Source organism: Portunus trituberculatus, chromosome 43 (assembly GCF_017591435.1).
Source record: "Portunus trituberculatus isolate SZX2019 chromosome 43, ASM1759143v1, whole genome shotgun sequence".
In the NCBI taxonomy this organism is placed as follows: domain Eukaryota; kingdom Metazoa; phylum Arthropoda; class Malacostraca; order Decapoda; family Portunidae; genus Portunus; species Portunus trituberculatus.
This window is the reverse complement of record NC_059297.1, coordinates 13,976,911-13,985,570: the sequence shown is the minus strand read 5'-3', so window position 1 is coordinate 13,985,570 and position 8,660 is coordinate 13,976,911. Positions and strand designations below refer to the sequence as shown.

The window sequence follows — 8,660 nt, the reverse complement described above, 5'->3', positions numbered from 1 at the left end:
GTCTTATTCAGAATGGTAAATATTCAGATGGAGAAATACATACACATAGGGAAGAAATGACTGATACAAGGATGGAGAAAGACACGGAGATATTCAAAGGGACTGACAAATATTGGATGGATTAAGGCGAACATAGTAACTGGGAGGTATTCAGATGGGAGAAAAAATATACGCAGGATGACTGGCAGATATTCATAAGGAGAAAGACTTGCATTCAGAGAGGCTGATATACATTAAGGATGACAAGGAAAAGTACAGACAGAAGCAGTACGTACATTGACATTGACCCATGACATCCTGTTCTTATTTTCCTGTATAGCTATTAATAATGACGCGCGCTGAACTGAGAAAATTATGTGGTGACATTTTACACATGAGGATATTAAAACAAGATTCACGGTGCTCTGAGAAGAAATAATATACAAGAAAGGAAGTTTTGGAGTCTCCGTAAGCACGAGAGATTGTGCTCGTGGTCTGTTTACAAATTCGTCTTAAATCTTTCTCAGCAATCCGGCTCATTGTTCCTGAAGTGCTCTGAAAATATCCTTTCTTTTCAACGGCTATCTTCGAACCTAATACTGTTTTTCGAATTCAGAAATTCTCATAATTTTTAGGTAGGTTTTTTTTTTCTAGAATTTGCTTGCCGTTAACTACTGTTTATTATAGTAAGTAACGAGCCCCGGTTGCCGCAGTAGTGCCAGAAGAGTGAGATGGTGTGGGAAATTAGGAAAAAAAGGCATATAGTTATGTATCTAAATGGTAGATATTTCTCAGCCCCTGAGCCCTGAAGACCTGAAGGTGAAGCTCGAGAATATATTGGGACCAGTACATCAAAATCAGAAGATGGGAAACGTATACAAGTACACGTTTATAAGTAATGGATATATATAATTTCCCGAACACCGAACACCGTACTTATGAACAGTGGAGGATACGTGATGCGTGAGAATGTAAAGAGAAAAATTACACCAAAGAAAAAGTGAATAGTGCCAAGAGAAGCAATATGAATAATACTTTCTTCTTAAACATTAAAAAAAAAGTGATAAGAAACAAATTTTGTGAAGGAAAATGTATTTGTCTGGTATATTACAATTGACCTACAAAGTAATAGTAATGTTAATATACATTAACCATCTGTGCTAACAATATATATTACTCTCTCTCTCTCTCTCTCTCTCTCTCTCTCTCTCTCTCTCTCTCTCTCTCTCTCTCTCTCTCTCTCTCTCTCTCTCTCTCTCTCTCTCTACATTCTCACTTTGGGCCTCATCACACGAGGCATCCACGCTAACTTATAGAGGGAAGCACCTCGCCCGTCACCTTAATTTATCGGCGGCTGATCACAAAGACTCCACTCTGGGTATTGGAAGCAGTAGTCTATTAACCTTGCCTGCCTACACCATCCCGCCGGCCAGCCAGCCAGCCCACACATGTCCCCGCACCTCCCACGCCCTTCCACGCCCCTCCACGCATCTCCAATATCCGCACGCCCTCCCCAGATTCATTCAAGCCACCCACGCACACTTGTACCCTCCTGCAGTCATCCAGCCGCTATTAATGGCTGGAGTTGCATAATTAATCACACATCGTGGAAAATGTGTTATAATTTGTAAGGTCAGGGAGGTTTTTATTAGTGATTTAATGGATAGAGAGTTGAGTAGAAGTTTTGTAGAGTACGCGAAGTTTTTATCGGGTATTGGTTAGGAAATGTGTATTGTAAGGACAGGTTAATAAGAGTTCATAGTATTTTCTGTATGTGTCCGATTCTCTCTCTCTCTCTCTCTCTCTCTCTCTCTCTCGTCCATTCATTCATTCATTGAGACAGCGTTGTTACTACTTGGGCACTTTAATCTCTGTCTAGTGTCTGCTCCTCGTACTCTCCGCCCACGCCTCATGCAGTCCAGTAAAGGGGCCTGTCAGTAATCACTATACGCCCACATCCCCGATCCTTCCTTGTCCCATCACTATGCTCACTCCACCTCCTTTCCTCCTCCTCCTCCTCCTTCTCCTCCTCCTCCTCTTCTTGGTGTTCACTTTCTTCCAACACAATGTAACTGTCATACATTGAAAAGCACCTCCATGACCTCCACCTTCTCTTCTTCTCTTGCACCACCACCACCACCACCATCTCACTCCCAGTCATCTTCCGCGCCCACCCGCCCATACCTCGCCCATGCCCACGTTTACACACGGACGCCCATTATCACGCCAGGATTCGGCACGCCTCCGCCCACGTCCACCCACACCCACCTACGCACGCATTTTCCCTTCCCCTCCCTCCCTTCTCCCTTGTTCCCTGCGCCTCATCACCCTCCCTCGCCCATCTCTCCTATTCTCTTATTAAAATGGTGAGCAAGAGGAATTAGTTTATTATGCTTAATCCTTATTTACGTCTAGATTTATTCTTTTTTTTTATATTGAAATGTTGATGTGTTGATAAAATAGGAACGTAAAGATTGAATACAATACGAGAAGAGAACGAGTGCTTTTGCTTGAGGTAGTGGTGGTAGTGGCGGCGGTGAAGTCACAGACAATAGTTGTTGAAAATCAAATTTCCATTTTTACATTCTTGGATATCACGAAGCATCATTCATTGGTTTATTTAACTCTGTCAGAATAGCAACTGATACCCGCGTGTGGGCGTGATGGAAAAGCAGGAAGGAAGAGGAGGAGGAGGAGGAGGAGGAGGAGGAGGAGAAGAAAAGAAGGAAGAGGAGGTAGTAGTAGTGTTTGGAGAGAGGATGAGGGTGAGGTACAGGGTATAAATAAATTCTTCGGCTTTCAAGTTTTATTTAGAAAAGGTTACATTCACTTTCCGTGCCTTGGGATGTTGTTGTTGATGTGTTTGTGTTGTGCCTTGCGATAAACTAGTGGATGAAGCGGTGCGGCTTTACGTATCTAAGCTCCTTTGACCCTTCTATTATTCTTCAAATTTTTACTGCAGGTATGAAAAATAAGAATCAATGGCGCGGTTTGTAAGGCAAGATGTTTCTGGAAAAATCTGCAGTTTTATCTCAAAAGAACTAGTGATTTTTCGATATCCTGTATTTATTTACTTTTTCTTCGTGTTTGTGAGACGAGAAGTAATATTGTCTGCTGTTGTTTATCGTCGCAGCTTTTATATTATGTATGTTTTGGTTTGAGAGTCTAGAGAACCTGTTTTACTATAGTCGCTCCCTCCAAATTCTTTCGTCTCCTTTTTGTGCAGTAAGACAGTATTGAATTTTTTTTTTTTCTTCTTTCTATCCGTCAGTCTCGAGTTCTCCGATTTGTCAGCAGTCTTCCTATGACACTAGTGGACTTGAGTATACACTTCTGTCACCTTCAGCGCCTCGTCTGCCTGTAACGGTACGTGTTTGTTGGGCATTTTGACTATTCAGTAATTCAGTTTAGAAGAGTATACGAAAGCGAGAGAGAGAGAGAGAGAGAGAGAGAGAGAGAGAGAGAGAGAGAGAGAGAGAGAGAACGACAGACAGAAAGACAGAGATAGACAAACACACACACACACACACACACACACACACACACACACACACACACACACACACACACACACACACACACACACACACACACAGTAATGAAAAGAAAAGTATAAATTGGGAGCGAGTGCTACTAAGTAAGAAGCATTTAAATAAGTGAAATAAACCTCTTAACTTTGGGGTCATGTCACGGCCTTCCTTAAGATTCCACGTCCCTTTAGATTTGGAAACCGTGTTGGAACCATGTCCTAGTTGTAACCTATGCCCTCTCCGTGTTCATTGGCTGCTCTCTCTCTCTCTCTCTCTCTCTCTCTCTCTCTCTCTCTCTCTCTCTCTCTCTCTCTCTCTCTCTCTCTCTCTCTCTCGCTTTCGTATACTCACCTAAACTGCAGGTTCGTCCTTCATCCATCCTCTCAGTCGCTCACTGCTACACGTAAACAAAAACAAATCCATCTCCTCTTCCTACAAAGAAAAATAAAATCCTTTACGGTCCTCTACAAGTGTTTATGCCGGAGAGAGAGAGAGAGAGAGAGAGAGAGAGAGAGAGAGAGAGAGAGAGAAGATAAGTATAAACAGTGAACTTGACAGTGAGTTTTCAAGATGAATCAAGAGTCGTATCTTCCTTAGGAGATAAAGGAGAAATCAAAAGAAGTCAGGGAAGAAATTAGAAGAGAGAGAAGATAAAGAAAGCATGAAGGTAAAAGAGGAAGAGAAAATAGCGTAAACAAGAGAAAAAGGAGAGAGAGAGAGAGAGAGAGAGAGAGAGAGAGAGAGAGAGAGAGAGAGAGAGAGAGAGAGTTAGCGTGGTGGTATTTAGTTATAGTTGGAGGTGGAGGAGGAAGGGATGAGAGGAAGAGACTGCGTACTGTACGTACATATTTGAAGGAATGAAGAGACAGGTGATACGAAAATTGTCACTCTTGTTGTGATAACACACACACACACACACACACACACACACACACACACACACACACACCAGCTCGTTCCTCGCGCTCTCACACAACTTGCCCTGCCGCGGGATGTGCTGAGGGAGGGACCTAAATAATGACATCACCGGGAAATGTGGTGACGGAATATATGACGTCACAGGATTAAGAAGGCAGCGCGAAGTCTGGTAGTGCTTAGAATTGCAACCCAGTACTAACAAACCGCGGGAGTGGCACACAGAGAGAGAGAGAGAGAGAGAGAGAGAGAGAGAGAGAGAGAGAGAGAATTACGTGTAGTACTTTATGCTAATCTTTGCGGCTGTTCTGATGAGTAATGGTCTCTTTCGCATGTCCATGTGTTTGGTTGTGTCAGACGTCATGCCTCAAGACAAAGCGCGTGTTAGTGGTGTTAATAGTGTTAAGAGGGAGGGGCGAGTGTCAGCGGGACCGCGGCGATTGAGGCCCTGCTGGGGATGGACAGCGAGTGTCCCTTGCGAGGCACTTCCTGCCTCTCATCAGCAGGTGCTTATGAGCGAGACGACATCGCGTGGTAACATGACAGAACGTGGTCACTCTCACTCTTATCACCTCGCTGCCGGCTCGCTCTTTCTGACACACACACACACACACACACACACACACACACACACACACACACACCGATTAGTGGTAGTCTAAGCAGACGTGTAACATCGTCAGCAAGGTGTATTGTGAGCCTGTGCAGAAGAGGTTTGTTTGAGAGTGAGTGGGTGTTTGGAAGCTTGAGTGAGGCGCGTTGTGTGGATGTTGGTGAAGCGTGTGGTGGTGGCGGCAGCAGCAGCAGCAGCAGCAGCAGCAGCGTCGAGACTCACTGGAGGAGGGGGGGAAGGGAGAAAAAGTCAGTGATGTTGGAGAGGGAGCAGTGTGGTGTCTCTCTCACAGCGGTCGTGGATTAACTGCGGCCCGCTGGTTGTGGTGAGCGCGGAAGAGCCATCCGCGCCATCTGTTGGTTGCCACACACACCTCACCCTCTATATATATTCTCCTATAGTAAGTATTATTGTTACATCTTCACGATTATAAGAACTGTATTGACCAGTCGACAGGGGCGAGATTTTCTCGGCGTGTCCCCGGCAAGGTGTCTTATAGTGACTTTTCGAAGCGCTGAATATTTGTGAATGAATTGGCTTCTCCGGCTCCTCCCATCGGCGCGCGCATATCACCCCAAACTTAGTGGTAAAACTATAAGACATGGAGTGAGAGCTCAGTCATAACATATCGCTCAGACAACACCGGGAGAGTATTTGAAGCCAAAGTCTCATAGCTTCACTGTGATTTATAATTTATTTTTAAGTGTGTACGTTGAGTGAGAGTACAGAAAACAGAGAAATGAGTGCGTACGACAATATGTGCGTGCTGATAGACGCGACTTTGCTTCCTCGCGTTGTCCCCAGTAATTCTTCTACCTCAAGCTACACAAACAAGAAAATCTTCCTTCGGAAAACAGTCGGTGAGTACTTGCTTCGTGTTGACTGGTATTGCTCGCCGGCTGGGCAGGCAGCAGGCGGAGGACAGTTTTGCCCGCTTTCTGCCCTTCGTTTACATTCACGGCGCGCGGTGAACGACGGGCAGGCCCAAGTTGTGCCACAGTGAACTCGTGTGTGCTGTAATAGTTAATTGTGGAGAATCCTGCTGAGCCTTTGCACTCGGGGCACCAGCAGAGTGTCTCGGGAGTGGTTTTGGCCTCAGATGGTGAGTCAGGGCACCAAGTGCTGATCCTCTTCGCCCGCACACTTCGTCGGGACTAGTTTCCGATTGCTTAGTCATGCCTTGGTGTTATCTTAAGAGCTGAATGATGGAATCATAGCATTCTAAGGCGTTATCGCATGTCTTAGATTTTGGTGCAGAAAAGTGACTCGGAAATTGATAACGCTGACCACGCAATCGAAACTTTGTGATTCTTGGTTACGAAACGTTTACGTGAAAGCAAAGTCTTCTTTGCTAAGTGAGAAAATTACGTGTAGACCAGTTGTAAATTTTGTGTAAGACATTTCGATGTGCATTTGCTTTACATAAAAAGTGTTTTAGATAAAGTTGTTAGTCAGAAGTCAGTCGAATTTTAAAGCCTTTAAGCCAAACTGATGTCACGATCAGTGCCTGCAGGTCTGATCTCCGTGTTGATAGCAGAGGCTGAGGACCACGTGTCGTTGTGTCATAGAAACACTTCACCGCTAATAAGTGTTGTTTGGTAATGCCCAGCGAAGCATTCCTTTCCCATGACCTCGCGTCATCTCCTGGACCACCGGATGAACGTTTCTGTTTGTCTCCTATGAAAAAAACAAAGTAAATATTTCCTTAAGACTCGTGACACGGTGCGGAAAGTGAAGGTGGTGGCGGGCTTCACGTAGGATCTGAGCAGCAACGTTTGTGTGGCTGTCCGACTGGTTACCTCGGCTGGCAACGTTTCTTGAGTGCCTGAGTGGCTGGCCGTGGATCGAAGAGCACCTCAACCTGCCTCCTCCCCCTGACACCTGCTTGACTTCTTCCACCCTTCCCTCCCTCACTCCCTCACCTCTTGTCTCGCTCCAGCCTTTCTACCTTCACCCTGACATAATCTTCATTTCTTTCCTCCAATCGTCTCCTCTCTCTCTCTCTCTCTCTCTCTCTCTCTCTCTCTCTCTCTCTCTCTCTCTCTCTCTCTCTCTCTTTTCTTTACATTGACAAGGAAGTGAGTGAGGTAGGATTGAGGCACCTGTCATTACTTTCCTCTGAGTAAAGTACGATTTTTTTTGTTTGTTTCATCTTGAAGCGTAGAACTCACTTTTGAGAGCATTGTTATTTATAGTTTCTCTCTCTCTCTCTCTCTCTCTCTCTCTCTCTCTCTCTCTCTCTCTCTCTCTCTCTCTCTCTCTCTCTCTCTCTCTCTCATAGTTAGAGAAATGATAAATAATAAGGGTTATGATCTTGATATGGCAGGTGGTGGTGGTGGTTGTGCTGGTGATTGACGCAAAACTGATCGAGGAGGCGATAGTTGATGTGATGGTAGTGATGGTTATACTGACGCTACTGAAGATGGCTTCTGAAACGATGGCGGAGGCTGTGATGGTAGGAGAGGAGGCAGAAGGTGGCGACGGCATGCAAGTTGTGATGGCGGTGGGAGTGGCAGGAGAGACAGATGGCAGTGGCGACAGTGTGTGTGTGTGTGTGTGTGTGTGTGTGTGTGTGTGTGTGTGTTCCGTCCCTCGCGTGCGGCGTGTCTTGCATGTTAGTGAACGAACCTGCCACTTAGGGACCACGGTAGTACCTTCAGCTACAGGGGCACGCGAAGGGCGGGATGAGTGGAGCTCCGTCAGCGTAGATGCCTCGCGCCAGGCACACATCACCCTGTCAAGTTGTGTGCCGTATGGAGTAACACCGGGGCGAGTGAACGGTCAGCCTCTTCCTTTTCTTTTTCCCCCATCTCGCTTCCTCACCTTTCTTTAGACTTACTGTGATTCATGTGGCGGTAGTGTGAGGGCAGTAGGGATCGTATAGGACTGTGAGTGAGGGATTGGGTGACAGGTGTGAACGAACGAAAGATTGGGATAGAAAGAAGTGACCGATGAGGATGAGAGAGAGCGAGAGTAATAGAAGTAGCAGTAGCATTAGCAGTAGCAGCAGCAGCAGTGGTGGTACTGGTGGTGGTAGTTATGGCATCACCACAACAATAATTCAGGCAGCGGCTCCGGCAGGCTTACCATTACTACTACCTGATATATATTTTTCCATCTTGTATTTGCCGGTGACCCAGTGCAGCAAGGCTTGTTTATCAAACCATCTTGGGTATTTCCCGCGGCACATTCCTGCTGCTGTACTTCATAACATGATTTAAGTCTTCGCCTTGCCTCCCTCTGCAGGAATGTCAGAAGGGAGGAGTAACCTTAGGACATTGTTGGAAAGGGAAGATAAACGTGTGTGTGTGTGTGTGTGTGTGTGTGTGTGTGTGTGTGTGTGTGTGTGTGTGTGTGTGTGTGCGCGCGCGTGCGTGCTTGCGTGCGTGTGTGCGTGCGTGCGTGCGTGCGTGCGTGCGCGCGGGCGCGCCGCGCGCGAGCGAGAGAGAGAGAGAGAGAGAGAGAATCAATTCCTTATCGCACCATCTAACTGGTCCGTTTGTGAGTGAATGAATGAGTGTCTTAGGGAGCGACCACTAAATCGTGTGTTCTCTTGGAGTGCTTGCTGGCGTGCGTGCCTGCGTGTTTGTTTTGAGTCACTTATGTGTTTTGTAGTTCTTATT

General features: G+C 46.0%; 1 protein-coding gene and 1 long non-coding RNA gene across 2 annotated transcripts in view; one reads left to right on the top strand and one right to left on the bottom strand.

Moving 5' to 3' along the window:
- Positions 1-2,770: 2,770 nt before the first annotated feature.
- On the bottom strand, positions 2,771-5,345 carry LOC123518445. Its single transcript, XR_006678799.1, has 3 exons — positions 5,260-5,345; positions 3,861-3,941; positions 2,771-3,337 (listed from the first exon to the last, which is right to left on the bottom strand). It is a non-coding gene; the product is annotated as an uncharacterized LOC123518445 (long non-coding RNA).
- A 186-nt stretch (positions 5,346-5,531) lies between these two features.
- The window catches only part of LOC123518443, an 18,974-nt gene continuing 15,845 nt past the window's right edge, over positions 5,532-8,660 (top strand). The window contains exon 1 of the mRNA XM_045279258.1: positions 5,532-5,897. Coding sequence (XP_045135193.1) covers positions 5,777-5,897 — 121 coding nt within the window. The 5' untranslated portion in view covers positions 5,532-5,776. The remainder of the gene's footprint in view (positions 5,898-8,660) is intronic.